The sequence below is a fragment of the Gobio gobio genome (genome assembly GCF_949357685.1).
Source record: "Gobio gobio genome assembly, chromosome: 24".
Taxonomy (NCBI): domain Eukaryota; kingdom Metazoa; phylum Chordata; class Actinopteri; order Cypriniformes; family Gobionidae; genus Gobio; species Gobio gobio.
The window spans coordinates 17,047,927-17,065,256 of NC_137120.1; the positions used below are offsets into that span (position 1 = coordinate 17,047,927).

Here is a 17,330-nt window from a genome sequence, read left to right on the forward strand (position 1 = left end):
GTTTTTATTTTGGATGCAATTAATCGATTTGACAACACTAATTTAAATGCATATAATGTCACAATACAAAAATCTTAATAGTTCTAAAAATGGGCTCATTTTTATACAAAATATACTCTCTTTGGCTTTGGGGTGAAATGAGATTCTCCAAGATGATTGATTTTTATTATTAAAATTTAATTAAATATTTAAAGGAAGTGTGATTGATTTCTCTTAGATAACATGAACATGGTCAGTTAAGTCCTGTCAACATAAATGTGGGATATCATAAAACACAGCTGTCATTGCAGATTTGTAAAATTAGATGAGTGAAAATTTTATTTTTTTGCCTGAAGGGCGACGCATGTAAGAATTGATCTCATTCATTTTGACATTCACTCGTCCAGAGACGCTCCAAAGTCGTGGATGTCCATCTCTCCATCTCTCCTGGAGGTCAGAGAAGTTGTCTCGTATCAAGGATGAGACCGAAATAACAACAATCCTGCTTCCTTGTTAACTGAGCCATCTGGCTTTTATCTATATTCAGCACACATATTGATTTGTTCTTTTAGGTCAAACAACATTTGAACAGGATTTTTCAGAAACATCACTAAAGGAGGCACTAAACCTCTTGGTTATGGAGAGGTTGTGTTTGTCATGCGTCTGTCGACTGTATGTAGGTGTTCTCTTCCTCTCTCGCCAGAAGACATTGTTCATGAATCCAGCTCTCCCACTCTTAGGAAAATAGGACACACTGTAAGAATGGCACTTATTACTGAATCCCCGTCCTGTGAGACTGCAGTGACACTAAATTAGACCCTATTTAAAAAAAAAAATGTATCAGTGATGCTCTTCCTTAATGGCATCTTTGGTTCCATAAAGAATCTTTTAAATCTAAGGAATCTTTCCATTTACAGTGGAAAAAGCTTCTTTAGATCATTCAAATGTTCTTCACACTAGGAAAAAAGACCCTTTGAGGAACCCAAAATGGTTCTTCTCACTTTTGAAAAAAAAAACACTTTTTAAGAGTTTAACCACCACTAAATAACAGATGTATTGTTCTTGTATTATGTTATGAAAGAATAAACATTCATACAATTAACACATTTATCCTAATAAACAGGACTATTATATCATATCTGAAATAGTCCAAAGCGACTTGTATATTGCAATTATCGTCAAGCATGCAAAGTGCACACACTTCATGCCAAATGAGAGGCCTGTGAGCCTGTTTATTTTTATAGTGCATTTCCTGATATAAAACAATTTAAATAAATGTGTTTAGACACCGATCAGGCATAACATTATGACCGGTGAAGTGAATAACACTGATTATCTCGTCATCATGGCACCTTTTAGTGGGTGGGTTATCAGGGTTTTTCCTGGGTCAAAAATGGTCTTCGGTGGTGGCTGACAGACATGGTCATCCATACACACACACACGCACAGTAAAAAAGTAGCCTACCCACATTATCTGCAAACGCAATACTGAAAATAAATGTTAAATAAATTCAAAGAAAGTTTGTAATTTTTGCTTATCTTATTTTGATACCTTGATGTTTGTTTTTGTTCCTCATTTTTACACTATTTACAGATAATTGTTTTGGTATATAATCATAGCAATATTAAAAAGTAGTATTAAAATGAACAAATAGCCTAATTTTCTGCCATATACAATTTCATAAAATTATCAGCTAGCTAATAACAACTTTTTTCTGGGTTCACCTCACTCCAGTCTAAACTAAATTATTTATATGCTATTTATTTTACTAGGCTACACATTGTGAACATAAATAAGCTGAAAGACTGTGGATAATTAAAACTAACTCCTACACCCACTCTTGCTAAATTGGGTAAGCACAGATGTGTTCAGAGTAAATGATTAAACTGATTCGTAAGTTCAGTGTTGGACAGATCAGTTGTTCTAACCAGTCGTTGAAATTATTCGGTTCAAAGGAGTCAATAGGTTGCGAATCGGACATTAGCAGACAAGTTGTGTGCGAATCCCGTCTGTAGAACATCGCGAAAGATTTGTCAACACAGAAAACACTTCATAACCGGATAGGATTTGTTTCCCGTTTATTGAAAGTATGGTTTATGTCAGCTGGTCAGAGAAGAGTCAACGTTTTTTGAGCGCAATTCACACCCAGCGTCTGATAGCGCCACGTGCAACATGGATTCGGTCTTCCGACCTTTTGATTTTGATTAACGTAATATGTGAAATATTAGAAAGCTAAGAATGCTTATTTTGAAGACAGAGAGCGTCTGAGCGGGGGAGGAGCTCTCTGATCGTTCTCTCTGACACTCGGTTAACGCAAGCTCAGCAGGCATCTATTCTACATCACTCAAAAATCACAATAACTGATCAAATAAGGCTTTGGCGGGACAAAAATTTGTTTTGGCGGCCGCCAAAAAAATTTAAATGTAGGAAAAAACCCTGGATATATTAGGCAGCAAGTGAACATTTTTGTCCTCAAAGTTGTTGAGTTGGAAGCAGGAAAAATGGGCAAGCGTAAGGTTATGAGCAAGATATTTGGGTCTGCATAGCTGCATACCAGTCAGGGTGCCCATGCTGACCTCTGTCCACCGCCGAAAGCACCAACAGTGGGCACGTGAGCATCAGAACTGGACCACGGAGCAATGGAAGAAGGTGACCTGGTCTGATGTATCTGATGTTTTTTTTTTACATCACATGGATGGCCGGGTGCGTGTGTCACTTACCTGGGGAACACATGGTAGAGGCAGTGTGATGCTGTGGGCAATGTTCTGCTGGGAAACCTTGGGTCCTGCCATCCATGTGGATGTTACTTTTGACTAGGGATGAAACGGTATGGAAATTTAACATCACGATTATAGTGACCCAAATTATCACGGTTATCAATATTATCACGGTTTTGTTCAAACGAGATGAAAGTGTTCAAAAAGAACTGATGCACACACGTAAAACATTTCAACAAGTTTTATATTTGAAAATCAACAAACAACAAATAACTAAAGCAACTCTAAGCACTTTTTTAAGCTAGATTCTGTGGGATTTCCTTCCTTAATGGCCGTCGTCAATAGCAACGCATAACGCATAAATAATAATAATTTGTCGTAAATATAATCTCTAATATTATCTCTGATGAGAATATTGCTTGAGAATATATTTACAGTGTTGCAATGATGCATTTAAATCTAGCATATTTTGTGTTAGAGCCCAAACAGTATCCAAGTGAAATAATGCATATCCATATTTCCATATGATTTGACATTTTATTTTATTAAATAGCAAAATGTGTGCATCATACCTGACACCTAAATGATCACTTTACAGTCAGTTTTATGACTGTCATTCTCTTCAAATGCTGAAGTTTGAAACGTGTAACGTTACCAATGTTGTATGTAACTTTAGAGACGGTCCCTAAATTCACCAGCGTTATGCCAGTCATGTCAGATGCGCTGTGCTTCTGCTGTGTTTTTAAAACCATTTTCGCTGCTGAAATAGAACAAAAACAGTACAACCACTATATGATGAATGAATCTCCTGCATACATCGCACGTTTATCGCTGCTTTTAGTGTAGATTTCAGCGAGTAAGAGCGGCGCGCGCTCTGAATGAAACTCCGGCTAATCTGAACGCCTCTGATTATGAGACATTGCATTCATAAACTCAATAGAAACACGTGTGAGTGGTTATAATGCGCAACGCGATTATAACAGATGGCTTTTGAGAAGACTATTATAAGTTCAACAGCCAGAGTAACTAGTGTGCAGCCGAAATAACGTTACACCCGCAAATGGCGGTTGTTAATGTCAAGCCCTGATTATTATCCCTTAAATGTTAGTCTTGACTAATTTTGTTCGTTCGCTTCACGTTATTATTTCCCAGATGTAGTTTTGGTATTGAGGTCAAAGTCCACTTGCCGTTCGTAGTTTTGAAGTGTTTCCCCTATAGCGACTCTCTTCTGGCATGTTCTGCAGACAGGGTGACCATCTTAGATTAAGTTTCCCTCAGGACTTTTGTAAACGCCAAAATATGACCACACCTCAGATTTGGTCCTTTTAGAGGCTGAACAATCCCCAGAAGTGCTGTCACTGCCTTCTGCCATTTCTTATCATTCAAAAAACAGCGGTGCTGCGCCTGACTGACGCTGACTACACAGGATTTACCGCGAGTTTTCACAACCGTGATAATCACACGCGGTTTTAATGATAATAAAATTTTATACAATATTACTAACCGTCACTAAATTTTATCGTGGTTTATCGTGAAACCGGTAATCGTTTCATCCCTACTTTTGACCTCAACGGGTCAGGGCTGTTTTGGCAGAAAAAGGGGGACCAACACAATATTAGGAAGGTGGTCATAATGTTATTAGAGATTGACCGATCTATCAATCGGTTTCCCAATATGTAAGCATTTTCCCATAATCGGGTATCGGTTTTGTAATATTGGATTCACCAAGAAATGGAGCCATCTTGTGGATGTTTTGACAATTGCGTACAAGCCCGCCATTAAAGCACTGCTTCTGAGGAGAGATGAGTCAACGGTGTTTAAAGGTAAAATAACTTGCATCCCTTAATTAATAAACTTTATTTAACATAACAGCCAGTAATGTACAAATGAGATATACACAAATAAGATGGTATGAGATGCTACTATGTAGTTTAAACTTGGCGCTAAAATAGAGACGAACTCGAGTCACGTAATCCGCCATGTCACAATAAAGACGTAACTTTTCGTGAATTAAATAAAACCGCCATGAATAAGAGCATGTTGGAAATAAAAGCGCCAAATTAATTTCTCTCTCTCTGTTTATGCTCATCTCGTGAAGTCGCGTTCAGCCGTTCAACTCACCGGGTTGTTGCTCCAGCATAGTCACCGTGTGCATCTTTTAACAAGACCAACTCGTTTAAAACTCCTTAAATTATATTAACGTCTGCTATATAACATTTATATAATAAATATTGTAATAATTACATCTATGTGGAAATGAATTATTAGGCCTATCTCCGCGAGAGACGTCCTGTGTAAACGCATAAAAACAACGCTCTGTCAGGTATTTTGTACATCTAGACCGACACAAACATTATTAATAATTATGATAACGTGCAGATTAGATGGACTCTGTAATAGCTATGATGTATTTGCGCTTTTGTTTATTTTTCTGACTGCGTATTCCCGAGAACATTCACTCTTTAGTCTATTAAACAACACATAAACCTTTTAAACTGTAGTTTAAAACGAATGCATATATATATATATATATATATATAATATATATATATATATATATATATATATATATATATATATATATATATATATATATATATATATATATATATTTTTTTTTTTTTTATGGGAGTTGAATGACCCACCTCACATTTATGTTCTCTATTTGAAAACAATAGACTTTGTAAATTTATTTTGCCTGTTGTTAATATGCTATTGTTAAAAATAAAAAGATGCAACAGCGTTAATGTTAAAAAGACATTGCACTGTATTTAAAAAGTTTAGTTCAGTTTAGTGCTGTTGCTATCATTTAAAAAAACGGAAAAACACAAATAAATATCAGTTCGGTTATAGGTGCATAAAAATGTGAATAATTGGTATCGGTCGATCAATAAATGTTATGCCTGATCGATGTATATTTTTCATTCTTATTCTGGGATAAAGTTTAGGGCCCTATGATATCCGCGATGCTGAAAACACGGAAGGAATCGCAGAATCCAGTCATAAAAATAGAATTTATTGTATAACGCAGAATTTTAACGGAATTTGACACATTTTTTATGAATAAATCAAAAGCAGGTCAGCACACTTAAATCAAATCGTGATATAGACTAGTGTCTATTAATATTAAACGGCTAAAAGACTATTTAAATATGAATCCTGCATGTTGTGCGTGTCTCTGTGTGAATGAATGTCTTGATTTCACACACACACACACACACACACACACACTAACACACACACACACACACTAACACTCACTGAAGCTTGTGTGACGCTCGCTGTGTTTTCAGCCTCTGTCGTCTCTTATATGAGGACTTGAACACATGAACTTCATCTCCAGAGCCGCTCTGAGAGTCACTTCATCAGCATTTTATCATCATATCATAAACACACAGAAACTCAAAGCTCCTCACGGCAACCTGTCAAAATAAAAGACATCATAAAATATGACTTATTCATTAATACAACTTAATTCATGGCAAATATGGTAAATTATACATTATTATTATTTCAATTTGAAATCTTAGCTGACTGATTTCTAAGAAGTATTTGATTGAGCTTTATGGTTGGTGTGTGTAATAAACTAGAGATTTACTTGTGCAGTATCATCACCACAATACTAGTGTGTGGGTGGTAGCCAGGGCATTTGTTAAGGTGTTCTAAGTGTCTTCTAGCGTGTTATGCGGTTGCTAAGGCATGCTGGGTGGTTGCTAGGCATTTGCTTACTGGCTAACCCTCAAGTCTGATATTTTGGTCTTTAGATATGGCATGGGTCCCTCCATTGTCAGTCTATGGTATTTATTTATTTGTTGTTTTATCTTTCAACAGGCAAAAATATTAAGAAAAAAAGTAGTAACAGCAACCATCTTCTCAACAATCAGCATGATTTGAATAATGATCATATTTTTTATTTTATACAGATTTTATACAATTTCATGTAATCAGAATCACTAGATCACAATTACGATTTTATCTCTGTTCATGCACTGCAACTCAAAGTAATACCAGCTTAGTTTTTGTGTAATTTATTGGTGAAAATACTGCTTTTGGATTAATTAATAATCAAATGAACAAGCACAAAAATATAAATTTTCAAATAATTTTTTTTTTATTAGGCTTAAACAAAGATGCATAGGGCTATGAAGAAGTGCAAGGGCTTAAATTCACAATGAAAAGGAATTTCATTTTATGCTGACTTTAATGAAGTTTGATATACAGCAACCATAAGTGGCATAAAAATGTATGCGACAGTTTTGTGTATTGATTGATTTATTGATTTATTTATTTTTTGTTTATTGATAATTTGTCACTTTTTTTTAAACATTATAATAATTATTACAATTTCTAGGGATGCACGATATATCATCCACCATATGGATATCGGCCGTTACATGTTCATTTTAATGTTATCGTTAAAGGCTCGATAAGAAAATTTGGCCGATATCGCAAAGCTGATAAATAATTTATTTTTCCTTCAGCTGAGACACTTGGCTCCAACCGATAATAGAGTTCCCATTACTTATGATTCTGATGTTTGTTTTCAAATCGTCACCATCAAGTATAAACAATAGTAATAGTATTCCCTCCTATTTTCCAAAACAAAATTCAGGCCCTGTCATTATCATTTTATCGCTTATCACTTTAAGGACACAACTGAATATATCCCACCTTCATCCTGTACGAATATGAGGGCATTATTTATCCCAACACTGTTTTGTTTCTTAAACACCTGCGGTATACCCCAACATTTAGTACTATTAAGGGATATCCTGTACCAGCTTTTTCCCCATGAAGATAAAACATTGTTTGAATTATAAGGTTTCACAGCATTCAGGACTCCTAACGGCAGACGAGTTCCTTGTATTGTATTGTGCTCGTTCTCTTAATAAGTCACTTCAGACCGCTGCTCGTGTACTGTTTCTGTAACCCATGATCCGTGAAAACATGACCCCTACTACATTCAGCAGTGCACCGAATGCCTCCACGTGACATTGAATAAACCGCTGTTCACCATTGAGCCTCTAACATGAATGAAACTAATCTCTTGATTATTCTGCCAGGGAACATGAACGTCTATTCGGAAGAGATTAGCATTACTCGATTGGTCCTCGGCCCTAGCTTTAGTCGGATGCATCACAGACCTGCACGCATTAGGGAAATCTTGCACTGATTGTGTCCTCCCTAAAATAATCCTCCTGTCAAAACAACAGTACCTTAGCTTGTGCTTTGGCGTTTTGAAATGCTTTAGTTAAAAAGCGTCATGTTTTAAATCCTGCGTTGAGCCGATTTCCACACTTGCTTTTTTAACATACCACCTCGTCCAAGTGGCGGTTGTGTAACTGTTCTTCTTCCATGTGGATTGGCACATTTGACTGCTACTGCAGATGCATTAGTACTCCAGTCTACTGCCTCCATGTCACTCAATGCACTTGCAGGTTTTTCATCCGACTATGACTAAGACAGAAAGAACTGATTCGGACTACGTTGACCATTGCTTTAGTCATAGTTTTGTAGCATGTCAGAGTTTAAACTGCTTGAAGGCCAATAAAATGCTTTGTGTAGTGAAGTGGCTCTGTCATTGCGTGAAGTGGGTGTTGATTGTAGCTGCTAAGGCCATAGTCGAGTGATTGAGGTCATACTTTAGCTTTGCTGTAACACTAAGGGCCCTATTTAAATGATCTGCGCGCATGGGCAGGTGCACTTAGTGCGTGTCCGAATCCACTTTTGTTAGTTTAACGATGGGAAAAACGGTCTGCGTGCCAGGCGCACGGTCCAAAAGGGTTGTACCTAGTCTCTTAATGAGTCATGGGTGTGTTTTGGGCGTAACGTGCAACAAACCAATCATAGTCTAATCTCCCATTCCCTTTAAAAGCCAGTTGTGCTCGCACCATGGCGGATTCGCTATTTACATGGAGGAAGTTGCAAAAGGAAAGACTGAACATTTCTCCAGAGAGAAGTCCTTTTATTTGTAATATTTAAAAATGTGTGTGTGCTACTGTGCGTCCCTGTGTGTGTGTTATAAGCATAGTGTACGCACGTTTTGCACCCACCTATTGGTTCATATTACTAACGCACCCTTTAAAGAGCACCTATCATGGAATTTTGAAATTTACCTTTCGTGTAGTGTGTAACATAGATCTAAGTGAACAAAAACATCCTGCAAAGTTTTGAAATATGACAGTACACCGTATATATAGTTATTTTCTTTCAAAAGTAAGAGTCGACTCTGAGCCATTTTTAAGAATCGTTAGAAGACCGAAGCTTTTTCTCTGACTAGATGACGTCAACTTGTCAAGTTATTTGAATACGATACGCCCACTTATTGCGCTCCAAGACGCCAGTGAAAACTAGAAAACATCATGGCCACGAGACTGTGTTCTGAAGTGCCACTCAAAAGCAAACTTTTTTCATCTGCCCAAGGATGAGCATTTGAAGACTAAGTGGCTTGAAGACAAACCATACATTGTCGCGATTGTGTGTTTATTTAATCGTCAAATGTCTCTATTTGCATGTTTCGCGATCTCAGGAAGCTTTTATTATGGACTTCTATTATGGCACATGGTTCTTCTTCGTCTGTGTGTACCATATATGGATTACATGTGCACAGAGCGCCCTCCGGCTGCCAGTATGAATTGAAAACAACACATAAGAGACTCAATCGCTCATGATTAGGCTATATCTGCGCATTTTGAGGAAGTATTGAATAAAAAATACTCCTCTGTTTAGAAATTTGACACAGACATATGAGAATCTATCAATATGTCTCCTCATCTGCACACTTTTGAACTAAAAGCCCTGAGGGATGTTGATTTGTCGCGAGTCTTCGTGAGGAGAATAGAGGAGTTTTTTTATGAATGAGATCAGCTGAGGCTCATATTACAATCAAACGGTACAGACGCGGTTTTCATATTCATAACTCCTGACACATATTAACAAATTACTGTCACTATAAGACTTTGATGGGCGTTCCGTTTCCGAAAATATCTGCACAGACTATACCAATCACAACTGACTGGGTCATCGGACCAATCACCGCAGATTAGCGTCACGTAAAGGCGGGGTTTTGAAAAGTGAATCACTAAAGGAATCATTTGAGAATCACTGTCAAAACAGGTAAAAATAAATGCATATTATAAGAAAACTTAAGTCTTTTTTGTCGTTGCATGCATGCAAAAATGTTGTTGGGGACTTCTAAAACAATATTTGGAACATTTTAAATGCCATGATAGGTGCTCTTTAAAGAACACAAAAAAAATATATATTTTTAGGTTTATGTTGGTCAATGGCGCAGTCGTTTTCAGATCCTCAAAATAGCAATGCGCCTGAACACACCAGGTTTTCAGACCAGCACGCCGAACAGATGGGCGGCAGTGAATTGCTATTTAAACAACGTGGCGCTGGACGTGAAAATGAGAACTGTGTCGGGCTGAAACTAGCAAAAAACACTTGTTGCGACTGGCGTCACATTTCGCCAGTGTATGATAGGCCCCTTAGAATTGATAGTTCATATGGCCAAATGCAAAGTTTAATCATAAAAGTATTTGATCATAAAATGACTATTGTTTTGGATTATTGATGGTCCCATGGCATATGAGTTCCCCTAGCCTGTATATGATCCCCAAGTAGCTAGAAATTTCGATAGGTGTTAACCGAGTTCTGGCTGTCTTGCTCTGCCTTTGAGAAAATGACAGCTCAGACGAGCCGATCTGGAATCTTCCCTGTTATGTCGTCATATGAGAAAAGGTTACCTCCCCTTCCTCTGCTTTGCCCACCCAGATAATTTGGAGAAAATGGATTCAGTTTATCAGTCACAATGTCAGCACAGACTTTACAAACATACTTTTACCTTATGGATTCGACAGCACCGCCACAAACAGTGAGTAACAGTGATCTGTGATCAGGGATTTCTGATGTGTAGCTAATCATTCAAGTTCACACACACTTTCTTCCTAAATCGTTTAATACTGTCAGTCCCGCCGCTGGCTGTCTTAAAGGGCATATTGCAGGTTAGAGACTCCAGTGAGTCAATGTATAGAAAAATAATGTAGGAACTAGATTTTCTTTAAAATATACTTTAAAATACACTAATACGGCTTTTGGAGTCGTTTTTGTGAGAATTTTACTTCCGCATCTAAAAATGCCAAAACCGGACGTGACATAACGAGAGGGAGTGCGGTGAATCTCAACGATAGGTAAACAATGGATCGCAATGACAGCTCGGATGCTGAGGACATTATAAATGTTTATTAATACTCATATGGCAGACCACAGCCATACAATTATGACACACAATTAGGGACAGACCAGAATTAGACAGAACAACGATTACAGGAGACAGATTGAGTATTTATGTGAGGAAAAACAGTGGAGAACAGCAGCAGGTGTCTCGGAGAGAGACCAGTGTTAGCTAGATAAAGCTAGCTAACGATATGATCACTGTGCTCAGATCACAACACTGTACTGATTATTATCATGTATCAGGCAATAGCAAAGCTGGTAACGTTGTCATCTAGTAAGTTATTGATTTTCTTACCAATAACAGAAACTTATAGGCTTGACCGTCAGGAAAAGTCACACTCGTTAATATCCGCTCACTCCAAGTTATGTGATATAACGTTAGCTGTCTCACATCGCGACTGATTTGGTAACTTACAAGACTCACACCACGGTGCACAGTTCACGTTTTCTCCGAGCTACATCTCTGACGGATCCGGGACCGCCGTCACATCTCCCGCCGGCCGCCGAACCACAGACAGTATGTTGTGTTATTGTGTTTATCCTTTATTCATTAATTCTGTATTATGGGTTTATTTCGTGCCGATTCACCGCTAGTGTGAGGATGTATATGACGTTATGAGTATAAATTTGAGTGAACTTGAATGTGCATACATGGCATGAACAAAATATCACATAATTCAGAACTTTTTTTCGAAAAAGTGTGAGACTGTATTAATTTGTGTTAATGTAAGTTACATACTTTGTATTCATTAATGTAAACACGACGGCAAAGAAGCATCGCGTGTGGATGTTTATTCATCCTCAGGCAAGCTACACACCAGCTGCGCCGAAAGCACATGCTAGAAATAGAACTGATGCGACACGCAAGAGTGTTGGAAGCGTTTCCAGGCAAAAAGAATAGGAAAAGCTGTTTGTCATTTTGACACGAATACATATTAATAAATGACATTTTTATGTGTGAAAGTCTCTAGGTTTTGACATAAATGCAGATATAATTGTAATAAAAAAAAAAAGATATATTATCGATTTTCAAATATTGCACCTGCCAATGCAGAACAAAATATTTTGTAGCCTATTCGGCCGTCAATACTGCCGAGTGCTGACGTTGTCTTTGCTGTATCAGTAGGCTATATATTTATATAAATATTTATTTAGATATTTTATGTTTAACATGAAGTATAGGCCTTCCACTACGTCACCTAGCAGCACAGCGCCGCGTCAGACACGCTTCTGGTGTGCAAAGACACAGAAAACGCCACGCAGCTGAAACGCAACAGAAATGCCACGCTTGCAGTGTGTACCCGGTCTACAGATAGAAAACGCCACGCTCACGTCACGCAGCCAGTGTGTAGCCGGCCTTACATGAGTATAACAATGTTTGACTCCATCATATCGCCGGGATGATAATCCTCCGGTCTAAAGCACTATACACACCACCGTGTGTTTTGAAGCAGATGCGCGAAGGGAAGTCCCGTTTCTTCACCTGCACAAAACGCCACCATTCAGAATTCCTAACTTTTTTTTTTTTAGGAAACCTGTGGACTCGATGCCCTGACAGGCTGGATAATAATTTACCATGACAATGATAAATTGGAATAGAAAAACTACCGAAAATACACAGACTCTACTGAATACCAACCTATTCTGCACTGAGCCAACGCAGAGCTCGGCGAACCACTCCCTCTCGTGACGTAATATGACGCGATGTTGAAAAAAAAACCCGCTTTTTCCAGCGGCCAACGAAATGGCCACTTTATCTTCTAAATTTGTGCTCTTATGTCTTTTTAAAACATTTTAAATCCTACACTACCTTTTCATATGGTATTTTCATACAAGGTTATATATTAATCTAAAAAAAATGTAACCTGCAATATGCCCTTTAATGCCCTGAGCGTAATGCATCAGTGAATCAAGCCAGTGACTAAAACGATCAACTTCACATTGTTTCTGTTAGTAGTATGAAACAAATCCATTATTTAAATGATTAAACTACAGAAAGCGATCAAAGAACACTCTCTTTATAATGTTCAGAGCTGTCAATCACACGTCGCAAGTATATCTGAACACTTGTCCAAACTGGCATTATGTGAAGCATCGTAATAAATGAAAAAATGCCTTTTATTTCTAAATTATGACATTTTTTTTAATGTAAAAACCATACTAACAATATAAGTACACCTCAGGAAACATTATAAAATAATAAAACAATCCATGCCATGGGACCTTTTAAGTGTAGTAACTAATAATATTAAGTTTATTTCTTGGAAATGCACATTTGACTCTGACCTTGAGTTGAGATGCAGATAAAATGAACTTTTATTAACAACAGTAAACATGTACAAATAAACCAAAGCAGTTGAAAGTCATAGAAAAGTGCTTGAATTTCATTCTCGAAAGGTACAAACCTTGAAATGCAGGGCCGGCATTCACCAGTTTGCTGCCCTAGGCAAGATTTTACCAGGTGCCCCTTGCATCACAGCCAATTCCACCACTGATCATTGTGTTGTTCATACACTCACACAGAAACGGCATTCTTTTCTTTACCGAAACGTTTTTCTTTTCTTTTTTTAAATAGCTATTTGTGATTTAAAGTGTGTAGTGTTTTTTTTTTACATTGAACTCTGAGCTATCAAGCTACAGCTCTACTACAACATCACACCTGGGGTAGAGCTGTAGCTTGATAGCTCATAGAGTTCAATGCATTGGGAAAAATTTACTTGAGACATGAGACACGAGAGAGGGCCTTGTGTGCCAGTCTTACCGTTTATATCACTAAAGGGTTGGTATATTTGGCTATGTATGCCACTTGGTGCTATTTTTTTTTTGTGTCCTCCGTTTCCAAGTTACTCCATAAAGTTTCAAAGTGGGACAAAGTCCTTTGTTTAATGTAGCAGATCTCAGTGGGAATATTTGCATCATGGCTGATAGCTTAATCTCTAAATTTGTGCTTGACCTATTCTTTCAGGAAGAAGTCACAGAAATGGGATGAAATGAACATTTTGGCCACATATCACCCGGCAGATAAGGATTATGGGCTGATGAAGATAGACGAACCCAGTACGCCATACAACAGGTGAGCAGCACACATAAAACCTGCCATGAATGCCATTCAGTTTATGAGTGGGTGTTAAATTGAGTATCACTTCTGATGTGTTTGTGCAAAATACTAAAGCATGGATTCAGGAGTGAAACTGCTGCTGATGGTGTGTGATTATATCGTCTGCGATTTATATCGTAGTTGTTGTTTTAACGATGTGCAATCTGATATCGAGTATGTCCTTCACACCCAGAGAGCGCACACATACACTACATGTAGTCTAGTAGGTTTTTTGAATGAATTGGTTGATTGAAGGATTCAATGCCTCTCCCATTAAGACCTTCGTTCCTGAATGAATCAGCCGTTTTAATGAATTTGTTGAATCTCAAGGACTCACTCATTAACAGTGACTTACTGCCACCTACTGGCTGGTTTTAATTTCACATTTAAAGTATCTTATCACGTTTAAAATAATTTCAAATATAAACATTCAGCGTTATATGTTTAAAACATCAAAATATGCGCTTGCAATTTCAGGTTATTCATTCAATTCGATTAAATGTAAGAATTTGACACAAAAGATGATGCATGCATATAATTACGTTAGAATAAATGGCTTTATAAAGGTAAAAATCCCCATAATATACTGTGAAATTATCATTATTGATAATTTTTTTTTTTTTTTTGTCAATATCGCACATACTCGAATAAGAAAATGAAGATATGCTTGTTAGAACAAATTGGATTGATTGGGAATGATTAAATAATATCTGGCCAAAATGGTTTTCAGTATAGCATGGATGTCTATGAACAATTGAAATTTCGAAAATTAAACAAACTATACATTTATTTTTTCGATTTGTGCACGGAATATACATCTGGTTTAAAGCAGTTTTATATGGAATTTCAGGGTTGAAAATGATAAGTTCTATTGCATTCAGGTTAGCCTATAGCCTTTTATGCTAATTTATTGAAGAAAAGTAATTGTTTAAAGATCTGATCTATTGCTGAGGCTGAATGGATTGTGAATATTGGTAGTTCAATCCTTCTTTGGATATGTTACTGCCCTGTCTGCAAAATACAAGGGCAGCACTGAGGGTGCAACTCAATATGACAGGGCAAATTTGCAGAAAAGGTCATGCTGTCTTTTTCCCTTCGGGCAATTGGCCAAAAATCTCCTTTCCTCCTTTCCCTCTTTAGGATGGTTGCCGATGACGATGATGAGGGGGCGCTCAGCGATTCGGATGGGAACACAGTCTTACACGGAGACGACCTCGCTAAGAAGTAAGTTTTGCATGATTGCTGTCTCTTTTATGGATGGAAGGGGAGTACTGGGATTCTCGAAATTTGGGCCCATACCATGTTTAAGGTTAGCATTGTAAAAAGCATTATGCTCAAAAAAGCTTTTTAAAAATACACCATTAAAGAGGTCCTTGATTATGATTTCTCTTTTTTTAACTTTAGTTAGTGTCTAATGTTGCTGTTTGAGCATAAACAACATCTGCAGTTACGACGCTCAAAGTTCAATGCAAAGGGAGATATTTTGACCGAGTTCAGAGTATGTTGAATCCGAGTCAAGACCGAGACCAGAAAAAAATCCACATACAACATTAGAACTCAATTTGATTAACTTTTTAGTTACGGAGGCCGTGCACAAGAGTGACTGCCAAAAAATTGCTGCCTTTTTAATGCAATAGTGTGAATGTGCTGGAGGGAAAGAGGGCGGGCAGCTTTCTGTCAGACATTTTTTGGGGGAGATGCTAAGTGTTGAGACTGTCATCAGTCATTGTATCTGTATTCATTTTATTATTTAATTCAACAAGATTTGGTTTTCTCTGTGACACTTTTGTCCTACTTTGAAAACGGGAAATATATTAAAATAACACCGTTGAGACAAATAATGTAGCAATGTGACTTTCTGGAAAGCAGGATCACTACATGTGGATGGCAGGTGGATACAACGTAAAATAGAAGCTGGAGTGGGCGGGTCACGGGTGTGGGAGAGAGCCTGGCAGGAGTCCGCGTTTGTCTCAAGTCATGCACAGTTGCGCACAAGAAAATCACCAATCATTGGACGGGGCAATCAAACATCAATTTAAAGAAATATTAACATACAGTAATAATCATGAAATATTTTGAATAGGACTCGAGTAGACTCGAGAATAAGTCCAATTCCTAATATGTTCGAGTGCGAGTCAATACCAAGTCACAATGCACACGAGTCCATGACAAGACCAAGACCATTAAAATATGGTCTCGAGACCAAGTTCAAGACCGTGTCCGAGTCTCAAGTACTACAACGCTGCTTCATGCAGCAGATATTCTCTGGCTCTGTGCATTTTACAACAGTTCCCACACCAGCGATTTATAGATTATCATGACAGAATATGCTAATCAATGACTTGAAGATAGTTAACTCATAAATTCATCAACATCCTGTCTCATTCCACATGTTGTCACTTCCTCTTGAGTCTCTCCATCATTGTCCGACTCCGTTTTGAACATAAAAGTCTGAACAGTTTCTGACATTTTCAGTGCGTGTTTTACGTGAGGTGATCGGAGTTGCTAACACGAGCTCTTGAAGCTCCGCCCTTGTCTAGAAAAGGGGCTGGGAGCTGCAGCTCATTTGCATTTAAAGGGACACACAAAAACAGCACGTTTTTGCTCACCCAAAAAAAGTGACAATTTTAACATGCTATAAAAAATGATCTGTGGGGTATTTTGAGCTAAAACTTCACATACACACTCTGGGGACATCAGAGACTTATTCTTCATCTTGTAAAAAGGGGCATAAAAGGAACCTTTTAAATAAGATGCATTTCATAGACCCCAAGGATGAGCACCTCTGCTAGTACAAAATCAAAAAGGGTTTTTGTTTACCTTTATTTGTCTTCATAACTAGGGGTGTAGTGGTTCGGTTCTTTTTGCTGTGGAGTCATGGTTCATGGCGGGCACCAGCAATAATAACACTAGATTCACTTTTAAAAAGAGCAATAATTTAACTGTATACATTGGCTCCACATTTTTCTTTAGAGCAGTTAGCATACCTGAGTAAACTCAAATAAAATAAATGTCTGCACTGTAGACTAGTCAGAAATAATCTATTCATTTTACCATTTACCATAATGTTTAAAAAAAAAAGCACATTTATTTCAAAAAAATTGATGACACAAGTAATGTCCCACTGTAGCCTACTTAACAAACACATACATGAATATGACTAATACTGATTAATAAATAGGCCTATAAGTTAAAGCTATTAAATGGCAGTTTTTGTTAATTCTATAAAGTAGCCACCACACTAATCAAAATCATCTTTTATTTCATGACTTACAAATTTACATCGTAACGTTGC

General features: G+C 37.4%; 1 protein-coding gene across 1 annotated transcript in view; it reads left to right on the forward strand.

Moving 5' to 3' along the window:
* Positions 1-17,330, forward strand: part of ppp1r2 (protein phosphatase 1, regulatory (inhibitor) subunit 2) — a 37,999-nt gene that overhangs the window by 4,349 nt on the left and 16,320 nt on the right. The window contains exons 2-3 of the mRNA XM_079808607.1: positions 13,904-14,011; positions 15,176-15,259. Coding sequence (XP_079664733.1) covers positions 13,904-14,011; positions 15,176-15,259 — 192 coding nt within the window. The remainder of the gene's footprint in view (positions 1-13,903; positions 14,012-15,175; positions 15,260-17,330) is intronic.